At 34.5% G+C, this 19874-nt stretch overlaps 1 protein-coding gene across 2 annotated transcripts in view; it reads left to right on the forward strand.

Annotated features, from left to right (window-relative positions):
• Positions 1-19874, forward strand: part of HTR2C (5-hydroxytryptamine receptor 2C) — a 282492-nt gene that overhangs the window by 106396 nt on the left and 156222 nt on the right. The window contains exon 3 of one of the 2 annotated variants that reach the window (XM_032837109.1): positions 15869-15983. In XM_032837109.1, the coding sequence (XP_032693000.1) occupies positions 15949-15983 (35 nt within the window). In that variant the 5' untranslated portion in view covers positions 15869-15948. The remainder of the gene's footprint in view (positions 1-15868; positions 15984-19874) is intronic. The other variant, XM_032837110.1, reaches the window with a different exon arrangement.

Consider the following 19874-nt stretch of genomic DNA (forward strand, 5'->3'; position numbering starts at 1 on the left):
TCATTGAAAAAAAAAAAAAAGAAAGAAAGAAAAAAAAAAGAAGGCTACCACTTACAGGTATAGTTTCAAGTCCACCTCTAGATAACTTTAATGAAAAGGATGATTTGGAAAACCTTCCTATATCTATGATTTTCATGGAGGATAGAAGAAATACCAAGCTGCTAGCCTATGTTTCCTTTGTCGCAAATACACTTCTGTGACCCATCTGATTTCATGTGACTGCCTGTTCCCTCATTAACATCAAAGGTTGCTGCAACAGATAATGCTCGATTACATTTCTTATGATTCAATTATGAATTTCTTGGCAAAGAAAGCATGAGTCTTCAGATTTGAAAGAATATAAAATATAAGAACAATAAACGTATGTCTTCATTTCACTCTAGCAGTTTATACTGGCAGGTGGTTTTGTACCCATTCATATTATTTTTTCTTTTATAATAGCATAACTAATATAATGACACATTGAATTATTCCTTGAAATGGAGTATGAGTTATGCCTTCCTGTAAATAGAACTGACTTGCTACTCTAAATCATTATGAATAGATGTGAAGGTCTGTGATTCTACCTGCCCTTGTCAATTGAAAAAGCATTCTATCATGCTTTCAAGGTTGACAGACATAATACAACTTCCCTAGTTCAATAGCTCTTTGTTTTACTATTGTTGTATTATTTGGATAACAAATGTCCTACTGAAATAGAAACTTGGAGAACATTTTGCTGATGGAGTTTGAATCAATGTAAAGATTTGAAATGGATTGGACATGCACTTATTTTTTTCCTCACCTGCTTGTCCTGATAGTTATGACCTTAAAAGTGAAAATAAGCCACACAGTTGACTCTTATACAGTCATTTCAAGATTTAAGAACCAAAAAAAATTATGATCTATGGAATTTGGTTTGCATAAATATAGCCTCTAGTTGGCATCATCCTCTTTATATAGGCTGGATTAGAGTACAATCTTAAACTGAAATCTATAGCTTTTGGCAATCCAGTCCAGAAAAAGGTAGTAACCAAGCAATCACATATAATTGACACATAATTTTATGAAATTAAAATATTAGATGGTAATAAACTTAATGTAATCAATCAGCCTTATAAAGTTATTATTTTAAGATTTGGTCAGCTGTCTTCTCTAGAGTTCATTAAAAACAAACAAAATAAAAAATATTTTAATTACCATTGTCTACAGAGAGCAAATACAAACTGTCAATGACTACCAACCAACTACCCCAGTTTAACTCAGAAAAAAATCTCTAAGAACTCTTTATCCTCAACACTGCAACTCCAAAAGCTCAAGAGCTATTTTTGTGTGCCTACTGTATATGTGTCTGCTTAAAAATGATGAAGTGATAGGGTCTTCTTAATGGAATTCTTACTCACATCATTATGGATGATAAGATGTAATTCTTACATCATTATGGACACTAAGATTAAAAACATGTATCATTTTTATAAATATGTATTAATATATGCATTAAGATTAAAAACATGTATCATTTTTAGCATTATCATTTTATAAATATGTGTTAATATATACATTAATAATGTGCATTATTTCCATGGAACTATAAAACCTAAAGATGTAATTATGTTAAAAACCTACAGAAAAGGAGGCCTGGGTGGCTCACTCAGTTGGGCACCAACTTGATTTTCATTGGAGTCATGATCTCAGGGTTGTAGGATTGAGCCTCCTGTGGGGTCATGTTGGGCATGGAGCCTGCTTGGGATTCTCTCTCTCCCTCTCCCTCTATCTCACTCTCTAAAAGGAAAAAACAAAAACAAAAACAACAACAACAACAACAAAAAAACCCATAGGGAAAAAAACACCTACAGAAAAGGTCCATTAATTTAGAAAGCATGTGCTTCCATAGTACATCATCATGATTGTTTGGATTCCACTTTTCTCTCTCTCTCTTTTAAAAGATTTTATTTATATATTTGAAAAAGAGGGGAGGAGCTGCAGGGGAGCTACAGAGGGAGAGGGAGAAGCAGACACCCTGCTGAGCAGGTAGCCCTATTTGGGTTTCCATCCAAGGATCCTGAGATCAGGACCTGAGCTGAGGGCAGACGCTTAACTGACTGAGCCACCCAGGTGCCCCTGGATACCATTTTTCTCTTGACTAGATTGCCAAACACTATTGATGTTACTATCCTGAGATGGTACTATAATCCAGCCTATTATAAGGAGACTAAAGCTGACAGGAAAGTGTATTTATGCTGAACCTGCTGCTAAAGAGCTATTTATAAGAAATAACTTCGCCTTTTGACAAACCATTTATTTCCACTCTGCAGTTCATGGCTTAAGTGAGCGACTTTGTTTCTTTCCCTATACGTGTAAATTCTGAGTGTTTAGGTATCCTCCTCATTTGAATATCATGGGAACCCTACAAATTTCAATTCTAGTCTGATGCAAAACATTCTTTCTGATGTCACCTTTGCCCCTTTTTTCAAGGTAAGATGATTTAGATACATGTATTATAACCATTTCTGACTGATTTGCCTCAATCTTTGAAGACAAACTTTAAAAATCTAGAGAAAATAAATGTTTATTGTGAGTTATTTCATTAAGAATAGATTTTACGAGGTGCCTGGGTGGCTCAGTGGGTTAAAGCCTCTGCCTTCGGCTCAGGTCATGATCCCAGGATCCTGGGATGGAGCCCCGCATGGGACTCTCTGCTCAGCAGGGAGCCTGCTTCCCCCTCTCTCTCTCTGCCTGCCTCTCTGCCTACTTGTGATCTCTGTCAAATAAATAAATAAAATCTTTTTTTAAAAAAAGAATATATTTTATTAGAATTGCATATTAGGAAAGTAATCAATGTGAACTAAAATAGCTTGGTAACTAATCATGTTACTCCGAACATAATTTTAAAATAATCAGATAATTCCATAGACTGATTTGAGAAAATGCACTTACTCATTACATAAACATACCTCTTCACTTTTATATCTGCCAGTCATTTAGCTCTTCACGGAGCAATTTCATATTTACCAGCTTTTTGGCCTCACACTAGATTACACAAAGGCACAGAAGGATTGAGTTGCCCAAAGTTAAGAATTCAAGAAGTAAAAGTTGGGCTCATCTTTCCATCTTTGGCTCCCAAAAATCTGTGCTCATTCAAATGCAACATACTTATGTGTTCCTCTAATAACAATTAAAGTCAGCTTCTCCCTCTACTGTATGCATTTATTCCTAAAGCTTTAGAGACATAATGTTCTCAAAAAGTGAGTTGCCTAACTCAAAAATATATATAATGGACCAAAGACTTTGTATGGGTACTTAACTATGGGATCTAGACAGAAAAGGCATTATTTGGCAGACTCAACTACAACTGAGTACTTCATTGCTTCAAAGGAGTGTCTGCTTTCAAAGCAACTGGCACAGTGAAACAGTTTTAGCAAGATCAAAGGCAGTGTCATCTTGTGAATCCCTTGGGTTAATTCTGGTGAGCCAAAGCTAAAAGCTATGTTCTCTTGCTATTTAAAACCTCCCTAATGGAGTTTTGCTTTGCCTACAATTGCATCAGTTATGCCAAATTCCCAAACTGTATTAAAATAATAATCTAAGACTATTCATTGGGGGGATTATTTCCATACTACTTGTCTGAATATGTTTTCCAACAGGAAAAAAAAAAAAAACTGCCTTCTTTACATTTCCGCCTGAGTCAGGGAAGTGTTAATTGTATCTAAAAATCACTTTGTTCCCGTGCTATTGTTTTGGGTAAATTACATGATCAAGAAAGCAACTGTGAGATTTAACAAAGTTTTGCATAAACAACTTATGTTTGAGGATAGTCCTGCCAACATATCCCTGCCAGAGTTAGTCCCTGGAACAGTAGGCATAACATAACCATGTGGGACTTCCAGACTAGGAATTAATACATATTGGAGAACAACAGTTTTCTTTCCCTTTCTTCCTTCTGTTTCCTTCCCCTCTCTCTCCCTCACTACCCCCTTCTTTCTTTCCTTTTCTTCCTCTCCTTCCTCCCTTCCTTTTTTCCCTTGCCTTTAACCTGACATCCTTTTTGGAATATTTGAAGAGCCAGGTTAACACATTCCAAAGGAGCATTCTACTGCATTTAATTTTGTAGTCTATGACATTTCTTTCATCTCTTTCACTTAAAGGGAGGGCACGAGACATCAGTACTAAAGTTTTGCATAAACTAGTGAGTTTTCCATCATCTGTGACTCTTAGAGGCCCTTTGCTCCCCATAAGGCTCAGCATCAAAGGACTGGAAAGAGAATAGGAGATTTGCTTCTAATCTTGGCACTGACAACAATTAACATAAGGATACGGGACAAGACGGATCATTTATCTCTTCTGGATCAGCTTCCTCACCTATCAAAACAGGAAGCTGGGTGGTCTTCGGGTAGCCTCTTTCAACACCTTCCCTGAAAGTATACTTAGTAGGCACAGAGACTGGCAATTTAGAGAACTGTATAGTTTCTTACAGAAATCAAAGAACTACTCTAAGGGTTAGTGGTATAGAGTGAATGAGTGTAGACCCTGGAGTGAATAATTCTGAAATTGAATCCTGCTCTACCACTTACTAACAGTGTTTGGTATTTTGTTAACATGTCAATTTATTTTTTAATCTGCTATTGTACTGTTGCCACAGTAACAATTAAAGGAGACAAAGTATATAAAGTATTTCCCACAGTGTTTGACATATAGTAATAAATTAATACACGGAGGGGTACCTGGGTGGCTCAGTCGGTTAAACCTCTGCCTTTAGCTCAGGTCATGATCTCAGGGTCCTGGGATGGAGCCTCACATGGGGCTTTCTGCTCAGCGGGGAGCCTGCTTCCCCCTCTCTCTCTGCCTGCTTGTGATCTCTCTCTCTCTCTCTGTCAAATAAATAAATAAAATCTTTAAAAAAGTAATACATGGAAACAATTATTGTGCATCCCCTTCTTACATTCTTTTCATACTGAGAAATTTCTACAGGGATTACCCAATCGAGAAGATTCTTTATTCTTCTCTCTACTTATTTTAGGGTGACGGATGGTGACTTAGAGAGTAACACCTCCCAGGGCATACCATAATAACACCTTTAGTGGCATGAACTTTATAAAGTTTTATATTGACAGCTTCTCTACTGCCAGATGCAAAGTATCTTGCCAAAAGGTATGTGGGAAGCTGATGAATAAGTTTCCACAAATATTGGCACGAGCTGGTTGCTTGTTTCATGAATGTAACTTCTCAGTTTTTGGTAAGTCAACTGCAATGACCATTTAGAATAATTTCTGGCTTTCTTTGAGTAGCAGGTGTTTTGTGGTCTGTAGAATTTTTCAAACATATATATATATGTGTGTGTGTGTGTGTGTGTGTGTGTGTGTGTGATAATAAATTCAGCTGTGGAGACACTATATTGCCAACACTTCTATCTTTGGCTTGCATTGTTTTTAGCTGCTTCTCTCTACAGATGGTTTTAATCTGGACCAAAATATTTTAGTAAGTTAAAATTAGATTTTAAAATTCAAGGAATCCTTCTTACAATATAAGCAATACAGTAACAACAGATTTTATTTTAGATCCCTGATACCAGCAGATGGTGGGAAGAAATTAAGTTTGAGTAGAGAATAGTAGTGAATATATAATCACAAATATCTTAGTAACCTTAAGGATCAAGGTAATTTGCCAAAAGTAGCTTGCATAACCTCTATTCCTTTACCAATGGAAGAGATGAATAAAACCATGAAAACAGTTAAAAATTATAGATTTTACCACAAATTCTCAATTAACAAATAATTAGTAATCAGTAGAAAGAACAAGAACGTAACCTCTATATGGGCATGGGGCTTTGCTTCATTTACTGGTATATCCTGTCTAGGAGGGGAAATTTTTTCCCTACCCGTCTCTGTTCTTCGGCTGTTCTAATAACCAAAATAACATAAGACAGATGAACAGGGGGGAAACAAATTTAATTTTATATGTATGTGTTCCCCAACGATATGAGACCCACTGACAGGCAGTTGAGGTTTATGTGCAGTCTTGAGCTAAGGAGAAGGGAGTTGGGGTTTAAGACTTTGTAGCGGAAGAAGACAATTCATAAGGAGATAGGAGGAACACATTTTTGGTAAACATATATTTGCCTTCCAGGTGAAAAAGTCTTCCTGAGGTGCACAAAAAAGTTAGTGATAGCTGTCTTCCTGGTACAGATTCCCTATCTAATTTTTTTTTTAGACAGTTAAGTGGGAGATAAAAAGCTCATTTTGAGTCTGTTGAGCCTTGATTGCCTTCAACTCAAATAATCCACATGCCAAAATAGTGTATTCTAAGGTGTCCTGCCCTGAACCCCATCAATCCCAAGTGGCTAGAATCCCAAGCACATAGTGGGTATTAGATAAATCTTAAGCACATAGTAGGCATTAGATAAATGAGTTAAATAAATGAACAATGTCTTTTTTTAAAGATTTTATTTATTTGACAGAGAGATCACAAGCAGGCAGAGAGGCAGGCAGAGAGAGAGGGTAAAGCAGGCTCCCTGCTGAGCAGAGAGCCCGATGTGGGGCTCGATCCCAGGACCCCGGGATCATAACCTGAGTCGAAGGCAGAGGCTTTAACCCACTGAGCCATTCAGGCACCCGGAACAATGTCTAGATGAACACATAAACTCTTTGCTTATATTGTCTTCCTAAATGTGCTTTGTAAAAAAAATTCCCCAAATTTTAGAATCTCAAACTTGCAGTTTTCTAGGAAAAAACTGCTTTAACCTCTTTCAACCTAGCAATTTCTTTTTCCTTTAAAGTGAGTTTTGGAACTTAAATTAGGTGAAACTAATTATCACAGTGTCTGACACATAGTAGCACAACACCTGCACTTTGAAAAAAATAAGGCCCTGTAATTTAATCTAGAAATTATCATTTATAAAATAAGAAAATTGGACTTCTTAGGGCAGCTTATTTATTTATTTTTGTTTTTTAAGGATTTTTTAAAAATTAATTTATTTGAGAGACAGCGAGAAAGAGAGCACTGAGAGAGAGGGAGAGGGAGAGGGAGAAGCAGACTTCCAGCTGAACAGAGAACCCAATGAGGGCCTTGATCCCAGGAACCTGAGATCATGACCTGAGCTGAAGGCAGATGCTTAACTGACTGAGCCACCCAGGTGCCCTTGGGAACAGTCCTTTAAATGTAACAATAGAAGGCACCCCTGTTGGTTTTCTTCTTAAATTTAGCTTAAGTGTGGGTAAAACTGTAGAATAACATGTTGATATTTTAGCAAAATTGCTTACTGCTGGTCTATATTATGGTATGAATCTGTGTGGTAGGAAATTATGTCTCTACTGTCCACAAGTGGGTGGAACAATCGTGACTGCCTATATATAATCTTTCAGTGAAATGTCAGAAACAGTTTTTGCTGTTATGAAGCATCTGCTATTTCACCAATGGCATTTTTCCAAATTTGTGGTGTTCAGTATTTTGTAGATTTTTAGTATTAAGGAAGTTAATTCTCCTGCTTGGAAAATATGAATGAAAATATTCATCTACTCAAAAGGGCTTTGCCTCATCATGAGATGATTTGAGTTTATGAAGTGATGGTGTTTTGGAGGATGATAATAGTAAGATGTGTATACCCATAGCAGCTTTCTTTTCATTCCCCACCCCCCATACACACACATACACATACACTTTAAAGTCATGAACCAAAGGATTTGAAGATTTAGGTTGGTTTGAACTTCCTGACAGATTTTATTTTGTAAGTTGAGTGGCACAGGAGGCACTCTGGGAGAGTAATTAGCAGAATTCTTCACACATCTAGTTGGGAAAAAAAAGTGAAAACATTACATGTCATTTGTGGTCTGATATTTTAGCTTAATATCACTGAGAGGAGTTATAAAATAGGCAGATCTGTTTTTGTAAATATTGAGACCATCTGGTATAAAGTTCACAGAACTGGTGCAAGAAACAGTATTTTCAAAGTTGTCCAACTGAAGTACTATTTTTCTCCATAAATAAATAAAAAGGAAGAAGAGTACACAAAACGGTAAACAGGTATTAGTTGAGCATTAAACGTTTAAAGCAGAAGTCAAGCTTTCAATAGCCACAAATCTGACGATTGCTTCTTAAACTTCACTCTTCTATCTTCTAGGCATCAGATTTTTAAAAATCAGATAATTGCAATTAAAAAGTTTTCTGCTAAATTTATTGTGAGTCTGTGTAGTCTCTTAACTCTTGAAGATGAGACACGCATTTCAGATTCATTTAAGGAAGTAGGAAGAAGAAATAGGACAGAATGCATGCACATAAATTTGTAGGACACATCGGCTGCATTAGGAACATACTGAAGTTAAAAATCGCTTTCACACTCCGTTCAAATCAAGACGTTGTGGGTGAATGTCATGTCTTACATTTAATTGGCAGTAACAAGAAGTAGAATTTAATTGTAACGAAGCTCAGCTCTTTAGAAGTATCTTGTTTTAAAAAAAAGATTTTATATATTTATTTGAGAGAGAGAACGAGAGCGAACATAATAAGCAGGAAGAGGGGCGAAGGGGGAGGGTTGAAGCATCTTGTTTGTAAAATAGCAAAAAATAATATCAAGCTTTTAGGAAAAACAACTTGAATCTCAGCATTTCAGAGCCAGAACAGATAAAGATTGTCATTACAACAACTTCATGATATGGATGAAAAAACTCAGGCCCGAATTGGTCCAGTGACTTATCCTAAGTCATACATCAAACAAGTCAGGGCTAGAACCTGTGTCTCCAACCTCCTAACCTACTCTTCTATGCTGTGTTATATATATATTTAACATTTAAGGTACTAAATGATACTAGAATGAATTCTATATTATATAAATTGTTAATACAATTAATTTTGATTTTGACTCAGTTTTATGTATTTGTTTCATGTCATGCCATTAACCTGTGATTTTTAAGTCTTGCTGTATTTTGGCGATTTATATGCATTATGTAATAAGTTATAAAGCACAAGTAGGACTCACGTGTTTTTTGTGTTGTTGTTTTTTTTTAATGGGACAGCAGAACCATAAATAGACCGATCCTTCCACTGCCAAGTGGACTTTTGTTTGTTTTTCTCCCTTTATCTAGGTGATTCTGAAGCTGTGAGATGAAGAGCTTTTGGAAAGATGAGGAGTTAAGAGTTCATTCGGCTGTCCAGATGTATCCAAGTACCCCGTTATTTGGCAATAAATACATCTGGGCAACTGATTGAACTTTTCGCTTTTCACAACTCTACTGGAACCTCTACCGCCAGAAGGAAGGCCTGCTATATAGCCAAAAGCCTGTGATCTCTTAAACTAATGAAATAGAAAGTGGGAGTTGCTTATGGGGGAGGAGACACCAATGTAAGTGGGAACACACTTTAGTTTGCAGCTGAATTGAGTTTTAAGTATCTCAGCAAAAGATGAAGAGGTGTCCCCCGCATCCCCCCACCCTGGTTTGCAAAATTAAAATCAAACCAACAGAAAATTTTGAACTGTTCCCATCAGAGACGCTGATTATGTGCTTAAACTTACCAGTATGAAAGAACTGTATTTTTTATTGTGGTTGAGAATAACCAACAAATGCTGGCTACTATTATTACTACAGCATATATATATTTAAATATCTAACCCCAAGTTATGGCTGCGTACATAGGTCCATCTCAAGTATTTCCCCCAGTCTCTGTTTATCCCATTGTGCTCTTTCATTCTATCCATAGCAATCCTTACAATCCAGAATTATTCTACTTACGTGTTTAAATGCTTATTGTCTGTATCTCCTGCTAGAATGTGAGCTCTGTAAGAGCAGAGACCTTGTCTAGCTTGTCTGCTACCCCATGAAGATGCTGTTAAAAGATGCTGTTATACAGTTTTTCAGCCCTGTAAATCAGGTCTCCAAAACAGAGATTTAGCATATGGTTTGCTCTGTGATCTCTGCTGTTCAAAAGCTTTCAGTTTACTCTATTACATGGATACTTATGCTGACAATATTCAGGGATAGTTCTGCTACCACCTATGGAGAAAGCAACTTCCAATACTGGGCACTCTGCCCACCAAGACAGACTCTCTCAATGCCTGTTACTATTATCACGGAATAATTTGGGTAGCTATTTTAACTCTTTAAACTTAGAAGGGGTTCTGTTGTTAAAGTATTATTTCAATAAATGGAATAGGTCTAGCTAGGGAAAAACTTATATAAACTGTAGATCTTTGGAGTTAACCATCTTGTGAAGTCTCACTAAATTTAACAGTAATCACTCTTATAAAATATGTAAAACACAAGGAAGCATTTAGTAAATTCAAATAACGAGAAAATGTTTCATGTTACATTTTAATTCCAAGTACAAGAAGAACAGTTAAATTTCTTTGAACAACCACTGACATTAACTTAAGGCAGTGAGGGAAGGAAATTACACTACATCTGCATTCGATAAAATAATCACCTTATTACCAGTTCTAATGACATGTCCAGGAGAAGCCCAGAGTCCTGTCCAGTGAATACCCCCTCGCCCTTTACTTTCGAAAGCATCTCGGTTTGGAGAGGAAATTTTAAATTCACCCAACATATAAAATTGCATCTTCAGAACCATTAGACTTCCCTATAGCTTATCATGAGGAGGTCTCCAGTTTTGGGTCCGAATCACTGCATTCTCGGACATGTCAAAGAAAAGACGCAGTGAGCAAGTTGCTAGTAGAGCATTATACTTTAATAGAGATCTATATTCAACTTAGTAAGAAACAAATCATTTCTATTGAAGTCTCTTAGCTTGAGGCTTTTTGCCTAATACATGATTTTCTGGGAAGCAGATTGCTAAACACTGGAAGGTTATGAAATTGCCTCTTCTGGAGGTTGTTCTGAAGAACATCAATTATCGCATTTCTTGAAGTGGCTTAAGTATAGACCTGTTTGAAGGCCAAGGACTGGATTATTTGATCACTCATAATTTTTCAGCCCTTGAAGTTTTATGAATTCACAATTCTGTGATAAATCAAGACCTTACACTTGAAGGTAGAAGATTTGGATTCATTAAATGGAGTTAAATAAATTTCTAACTGCGTTTAACATGCTTGAATATCCTGTGTTGACGTGAAAGAACAGACTTTAATTGCATGGATTACAATAACTGCATAACATAGTACTTTTTTATTAAAATCATAAATAGCTATTGTTTGATTTAACTAGAGTTGGCAAAGGGGAATTTTTTAGTATGACAATTTTACGTTTTATTTGAAAATCCCTACAGTGCATCTGAAGTTGAAAGGAAAATTCCTATAATATTATAATATAATAATATAATATATTATAATAGTTTTTGACTATTATAATATAATAATATAATATATTATAATAGTTTTTGACTATTATAATATAATATTATAATATATGTATTATATTATAATATAATATAATATAATAGTTTTTGAATTAAAAGATTTCCCCCCAAAATGTAAATCTGTGCCACATTAACATCGTCTTCTGAGGAGAAATCTGAACATCTCTAACTAATGCACTTTTTACCTAGTAAAAACTAGATATCAGTTTATCTAGTTTCGAATCCTAAGTCCATAATTTCTGAACAATGGAAACTGCCAAAAATTAAACCTCTACATTTGTTATTAATTATAAAATTCTTAAATGCTTTATTATAAAAAGCCAGACAAGAATGATCTCAATTGACTGCCTCTTCTATAGTTTTTAAAACATTCAGTGTCAGACTTAATCTCTTCATTATAAGAGAAAATAAGCTGCTTCATCACTATAATCAGTAATGGGATTTCCAGAAATCTAATGTAAACTATGTTTTTTAATGGGATAACCTATTACTTCCAAATTTTGTTAAAGCATCTGGCACTTTCTTACTATTTTTATCAGTATTATGTTTAACCAGGTCTGGAAAAGAATGACTAGGAAGCAGTTTGAGGACAGGAAATGTGATTGAAACATGACCAATCTTTCTTCCATGTCAAAGGGTAGGAAAGATGATAGTAAAAGCAAATCATAACTGGTTAGCCTTTGAAGATGCAAGCAAATGTCTGGGATTTTTGATGAAGTCATAGACTTGTCTTTCTCCAAACACAATTTAGATAAAACCACAGTTCATTCTCATTCTTAGGATCTTTTCACTTCACACCTTAAACCTCAAGTCTCTCCCTCTTCGTGCCCTTCCATCAGTCGAGGACCCAAAACTTGGCTAAGGAATGTGGGAGTTAACATGGAAAGTACATCTTTATGGCTCCTTCTCTCAAAAATTTGTCTTTAGCACATATTTAGCACAGATCTGCCTCTGCTGCTTTGGACAAACCCTTTGAACATATTCCTTTTCCTCACCTACTACCTCCTCTTGTCTGGATGGTCCTCTTCTCTCCTCCTGCATCCAATTTCATTCTAGACCCTTTCTACATGACTTTTTTTAAATGGCGCTAAGGTCACCGGCAATCTTCTTTTGGACGAGTCGCCCAGTATGACTCTGCTCCTTCTCAGACCAGTCTCCTTTGTCATTTTCCTTTTTGCCTATTCTTTCCATTTCTGTTTGCTGCCCTCCTTCATTTTTCCTGTTCTCTAACTTAATGTCTACTCTCTACTGGTGTAACACTTGACTCTTAAACCTAATCCCCAGTGATGACTTTACTAGAGTCCAAATCTTGGGTTTTTCTTTGTCGTTTGCATCTCACAATATGGAGCCACGAGAAAGTTCTTTCATAAGCTAAATTTAAAATGTGTAAGACTGAGATAACATGCAAAAGTGATTTCCCTTTCTCATCTTTTTAGTCTTTCACAAACGAATTGAACATAAAGTATTCTATAGACCACAAGGATGGCCATAGATCCCTCACCACTTGAAGGGCAAATGGGCATGGAAAACTAGGTATCCCTTAAAGAAAATATAGCACTGGTTTTCCAAGCAAACCATCAAATTATTGTTCAATGAATGAAGGAAGTGTATATGTACATATTTATATGTATGATTTAACCTGTGATTTACTTTATATATATAATACTTTGACATTGTTACATGACCAAACATAGTTTCTATGAGAACCATATAAATTCTCATTTAAAATGAATCACTCTACCAGGTATCCTACCAGTGATTTTTTTTCTTAATTCTTTAAAACACAAGTCTTCTCAAATTTGAGCACTTAAATTCCCAGGTATTGTTTTTCTGTTCAACGACGATGAGAATTCCATTATGAAAGATTGGCAGAGTCTGAGAGGTTTGCAGATCAGAGTGTTTAATTAGTGTTGCTTTGTATGGGTTTTGTTGTTATTGTTTCTCTTATTTTTGTTTGTTTGTTTCTTTTAACTTATCTTATCCAAGGCTTTAGGAGGTTTTGTAGAAGTACCCACAGAACATTTCTCATTGCAAAATATCACCACAGTGTCTTAGCCCTTTGGGGAAACATGTAATGTAACATTACTTACTTGACATAATTTATGTATAATTTATTCCTATCTATCAAATCATAGTTCTAAGCTTTTACTGACAATCAAGGGGCATTTTCTAACCAGTTTAGTCAGGTTTCAAAAAAATACAAATTTTAATAGTATAGAAAGATATTATTTTGCCCTTAAGGTACTTTTGTTAATGAATTGAAGATCTGTTTACACAATATACTTTTGTGATTATTACTTATTCTCCTCAATTAACAAAATCGGAAGTTAGAATATTTGTTGTTTTCTTGTTTATATGTCACAGGAAAATATACATATAAAAAAGGTGACAACACTGATTAAATTTTAAAGAAACACAGTGTTTTGAATAACAATAATGCGATTTTACCATGGCTGAGAATATGGAAGATACAATGTTTAATGAGATGATTATCATATCAAGCTATAGCAAACACAATTTCAAATAGTTTTGTTATAATCTACTCGAATGAAATATATTTTACTTTGAATCTTGTAAATTATATTAATTTTTAGACACTTGAAAAGTAAAAATTAAAAATAATTTTTGTATTTTAATATTGGGAAAAGAAGGATTTTAGTATTTGTTGAGGGCATAGAAGCAAAATAAGACCTTCTTGTCTCTCTGTACCATTTTTTTTTTCTGTCACTTATTTCCAGACCTCCTAAGAAAAGGGATTTAAGCATTGTCTGGCAGCATTTTATGGGATAAAAACGGTATGACTAATGATCTAGCGAATGTCACTTTATCTCTTCCATGGAATATTTTGTTTCTGGACACTGGAGACCATACTTTATGCATTATTGTAGTGAAAGAGAAACTATATTTCTGTGTAGGTAACAGTGATAGAACGCACAAGTGAGATGTGGGGGACAAGAAGAGAGAATAAATTAAATTCATAGAGCTTAATGACTAGAATAATAGTACTATTAATGAGATGGGAAACATAGGGAGGTACAATTTGTTCCAGTAAAATTTTATTTCCAAATTTCTAAAAGGAACTAGAAAACACTAGAAGAGATTATCAACACATTTTTTTTACATTCCTTGAAAATATCTTCAAATTAGACAGAACAGATGATTTTTCAATGTTATTCCACATTCTCAAGCTATTGAAGTCTCTCTCCCCCTCCCCCAGAGCATCTACATTTTTCTCATTGACAGCACACTGCATACAAACCTAACATCACAATCCAGACTCTTGTAAAAGCCTGTGATCCCAGAAAAGAATTCAGTTAGATGTTTGGTGCAGGAAGAGAGTATAATCAAAATCCTAAAATTGAATATATAGAAAACCAGGAATAGAGAACAGAGAGGTTTACCCACTTTGTTTCTAGTTAGGAATCTCCTGGCAGTAAAAAAAAACAAAGGGTTTCTATGTTAATCACTAGAATTTACACTAAGTATTCATTCAATATCAATGTAAAGATTGATAGTGACATGTGCCACTCTGCTGCACACCTTTGTGGCAATAACATCTTTAGAGAGTGGCACATGTCACTATCAATCTTTACATTGACATCGGTGAACATTCTAGCATACTGAATATAGTGAGTGCTAATTACTAAATAATTGGCTACGGAAATATTTGGTGGGGTTTTGCAAATAACTCCTTGAAAAGTAGCCTATACAAATTAAAGGCATTCTCTCTGAAATTCTTTGATAAGTTGTTTGGAGAGTTTTCATGTTTCCTTCCTAATACCTTTAGGATGCATTGTCACCTCTTAATCAATAAAAGAAATTAAGGTTTTCGTTTGCATCATCTTGTGCAACTAACCTTTTGTTTGCATTTTTAGCATTCTTCCATGTGCCCTGAACTATAATTACCTGTAGGATACTAACAAGCTGGTACATAGGGTGTTTGCTATATTTAATATAGTAAACCTGATCAACTCCTTTATTTTGGTATAAACATGGTGCTGCCCTCTAGAGAATATTGTTGGTTAATGCAAAAGTATAAATAAAACTATGTAAATGCAGATTGCTTCACTTTGAAGAAAATAAATAAGAAATGTACAAAATATGTTCACTTTATAGAAATACTTACAACTTATTTTAGTTTTCCGTGTTCTTATAAGATGAAACCTTTGTATTTTATACATGTTGCTTAATTATTACATCACAAACTTTCCCCAAATGGCTTGTCGATTAAGCATATATTCTTAATTTTTTCTCAAAACACTTTTTTGAAGCTATGTGTACTCTAAGAATTTTCAGTAGAAGCCCCATATGAGTAAAGTGGATACAAGAAATTTTTGAAAAACTAAAAAAAAAAAAAAAAAAGGAAAGAAAAAATCTACGATGGTTGCATATTGTTAAATAAATGAAAAATATGTTCTCTGCCATTCTTTATCACTTATATGATATAACATGCTTACCTGTTTGCTAAATTTTGTACTATTGTTTCTTAACACTTACTAAATATATTTAAGCTTATTTAATTGGCTGTTATGAAGTTATTTGGACTTTTAACTAATTTTCTTTTTCTTTTTTTTTCCTCTCTCCCCAGAAAGGATGGAATTATGAATCCAATCTGTTAAATTTCCTCTTCACAATTTTAAACTTTGGTTGCTTAACACTGAAGCAATCATGGTGAACCTGAGGAAAGCGGTGCATTCGTTCCTGTAAGGATGTTATTACTTATTATTTTTTAAAAGTTAACTTTTTTATAGTAGCTTGAACAAAAATGTTAGAGGTTTTTCTATGATCATTCAGCTATGTTTGCCTCAATTTGCACAAGTGACCTGCAACCCATGCATGGGTTATGTTCCCTGTTCAAAAATAATTGGAAAAAAAACCCCAATAACTTAGACTTCAGTTAAACAGAACTGCTCATGTATTCAAATAAATATATGGCAATTATATCTTAAATTCAAAAATAATTCCAATGTTCATGGCTCCTCTCTCCATGGTTAAAATGTAGAAATGAGAAAGGTTCTTTTCTTGTCTTTCTTTTTTCTTCCTGCATGAACTAAACAGCCAAAAGGACAAGATGTTTCTGGTTTTATAAAGAATGGTTGAGTAAGAAGTCCGAGAGTAGAGGTTGGGTGATGTAGCTAGACAGAGGAAAACAATGGCATCTTCCAAAGTCTTGATGCAATGATCCAGTAGTTCAGGTCAATAGAATATCACATAAAGGAGATATGAATTGGATTCAAGTACTGAGCAATTCTAAATGTAATCTAATCCAGGTATATCTTCTTTTTAACTTAATGAAATGTTGGGTTGGTTTCCTCCAAACCCACTCTTTGAGGAATGGGACATGGGAGAAAGATTCAGCGCTCTGTAAATTCTAATCAGTTACAGTTGAGAAATCTTGAATCCCCTTGCTCCTACAGTCTCCTCCATCAGTCCTGTAAAAGAGCTCACCCAGGAAAAAGTTTGTGGAGTAGTAGAGATATAAAGTACATCAACACTGGATCCTCCACAATATGCAGTATGATCCACTATAGCCCATCTTGGATGTCCTTTTACACTGTGGTGATGGTAGTCTCAGTGATGTGTGATTCCAAGAGAACAACAGCAGACAGGAAAAGGAAAGGATGAAGGATAATGATAAGGAAGGGAAGGGGTTCCTGGGTGGTGCAGTCAGTTAAGTGACCAACTCTTGATTTGGGCTCTGGTCATGATCTCAGAGTTGTGAGACCCAGCCCTGCATTGGATGGATGGTAATTCACCTCTTCTAAAAACACCTGTTGTCATATGCCATGCAAAAACGCGGTGCATTTAAAACATACAGACTTTTGGGCGTGTGGGTGGCTCAGTTGGTTAAGCTACTGCCTTTGGCTCAGGTCATGATCCTGGAGTCCCAAGATTGAGTCCTGCATCCGGCTCCCTGTTCAGCAGGGAGTCTGCTTCTCCCTCTGACCCTTGCCCCTTCTCATCCTCTCTCTATCTCTCTCATTCTCTCTCTCAAATAAAAAAGTTTTTTAAAAACTAAATAAAAAAATAAAACATACGCTCTTTTAAATCAAATTATCATTTTGGTTACTAGGAACATTAAATTATATGTTTGTTAAACCTTTAGTACCAATGCATAAATCGGTTACATTGTTCAGGGAGAAATTGTAGTTTTTGTGTACATATTTTATGAGACTTCTGTGGGCTTAATAACAATTAACTTAAGGTTAAGACCTACATTATTCTTCTTTTATAAAAAAGTGTATATATTTCATGAAGCATGTAAATATTAGAAGTTAAGTTTAATTATAATATAGCCAATTTCTGATTACAAAACTATAGAAAATAAGATTGACCTTTAATAAAAAATTATAATACTTTGCCCATAGTAGCACCCAGTAAGAATGTATTAAATTTATTTGAGTTGAAACCAGGAAACTGAAGTAAATTCTCTTTTAGGATCTTTCCAGTAACATTATTTTATAATTCACAATAGGTATATTTAGATTCTATAAGCTTCCTCAGTAATTCGGTATTTGTCTCATGGACTCTTTCATGAAAATTAAAAATATATCTGGCCAGCAGAGGTAGGCAAGATAACCACTCCCAAGTGTTTTCCTACCCATAGTAAGACACTCAAATTTTAAAATTGATAATTGTCCAATAGTATTTCATGTATTTTTTACATGCAATTTTATCCTGCATTCCTCTTACATTTTTAAAGATTTTTTAAAATTTATTTATTAGAGAGAGAGAGCACAAGTGACAGGAAGGGACAGAGGGAGAGGGAGCCCAACACAGGGCTCGATCCCAGCATCCTGAGATCATGACCCGAGCCAAAGGCATATGCTTGACCAACTAAACCACCCAGGTGCCCCTCTGTCATTTTAGAGAAATATACAAAAGGACTTTGATGTTTTTACAACTTGCTTAGAAAATTCAAGTTGGATGCATATTCTGTTAGGATCTTACTCTCTGAAGGATAAATATATTTATTGTTCTATACTTGACAATTGAAGATGCAACATTTTACTATGAGCATAAACTCTTAGAGGACTAGCTGAGATAATCATCAGCTAATTTAAACTAGAATTTTTTTTTAAATGCTAGAAGGACATGTTCTTCATCAGATAAACCAGAAAAGACCCAGATTTAAAATTATTGTCTGAGACACTTTTTGCATAAATTAGTATCTTATTAAAATAAAATCAGGATTTAAATTATCACCAATTGTGAAATACGTGAGTCAGGGTATAGTTAGCATGAACTATTTTTGTTTAACTTTGAAGGCAAAAGGAAAGTAAGCCCCAATATTTACTGAGGGCCTCTTATGACAAAGGTACAATTTTCAGGACTTTATATGTATCATTTAGTCTTCCCAACAATCACATGATAGGTATTACAGATGAAGAAACTGATGCTCTGAGAGGTTAAGTGACTGGTCAAAAAATCATTGAGGTCATGAAGTTAGGAAATTGACCGCATACCCAATGCAGCAAACATAGTGACAGAATAATCAAAGCTGAGAGCAAATAACTTGCTTCTATTTATTTGGTCCTTTATTTTAATAATTTCTACTTGCATTCATCACAGATTACTTATGATATAGATTTTTTGAAACATATATAATTTTAACTTATTTTTTATGTTCCAGGAAATAGAATTTGCTGATTATTTGATACAATAATTTACTGATTATTTGATAAAAATTACTATGTATATCACCACCTGCATGTGGCTTAGAATGTCAGGTAACTTCGACTAATATGGAAGTTATTTTAAGCAAAATGATTAAAATATTAGTTTTCTACCCTCTGTAGAATGAGAAAGTCAAAATATTTTCATGATTTCTTCATTATCTTAAAAGACATAAAAGTATATTACCAAGATATTAAGAGAAATAATTTTAAAATACTCCAAAAAATTATTACAGTATTTTACTTGAATTTTGAAACATTAATAGTTTTTCAGGCCAAGCATTCCAGTGTACGTTTAGAAAGTATGGTGTATGTGCATGTATGTGTGTATAATGTTGTAGATATGATATCATTATGCTATCATAATCATCCAGTTTTACTACAGTAAATTTCTCTGATGATTGATAATAAATGATAAGCTAATCAAATCACACATGTATTTTCTCTGTATAGATGTAACATTTTTAGTTCAAAGAAAAAGTGAATAAGATAATGAAATAAAACCATTTATGTGAAGAACTCAGACTATAGATCTTTTAATGTCATGTGTTCAATCTCCCCAATTCCAGAAAGATCCTTACTTCAACAGTCTTGCAAAAAAAAAAAATTATTCAGCATGTAATTGTATGAGTAGAGAAAATGTCCTCCTCTATAAATAATAACAAGGTTTAACAACCACTACCTGTAGTGTAGTTGCTGCTTAATATTTATAAAATAACTACTATTGAACATACAATACACAAAAACATTTTCAAATAATAATCTTTGTTTTTACGCAGGAAATAATGAATATGCCTATCTTTCTTATCTATTTCATTAATAAAAATAAATATTAGTTTTATTAGATCCTTTAGGAACACACACTTTGAGAGGACACTTAATATATGTAACCTGAATAAATCCCACACCACTATGGAG

Source organism: Lontra canadensis, unplaced genomic scaffold (assembly GCF_010015895.1).
Source record: "Lontra canadensis isolate GAN:19392208 unplaced genomic scaffold, GSC_riverotter_1.0 scaffold96, whole genome shotgun sequence".
Lineage (NCBI taxonomy): Eukaryota > Metazoa > Chordata > Mammalia > Carnivora > Mustelidae > Lontra > Lontra canadensis.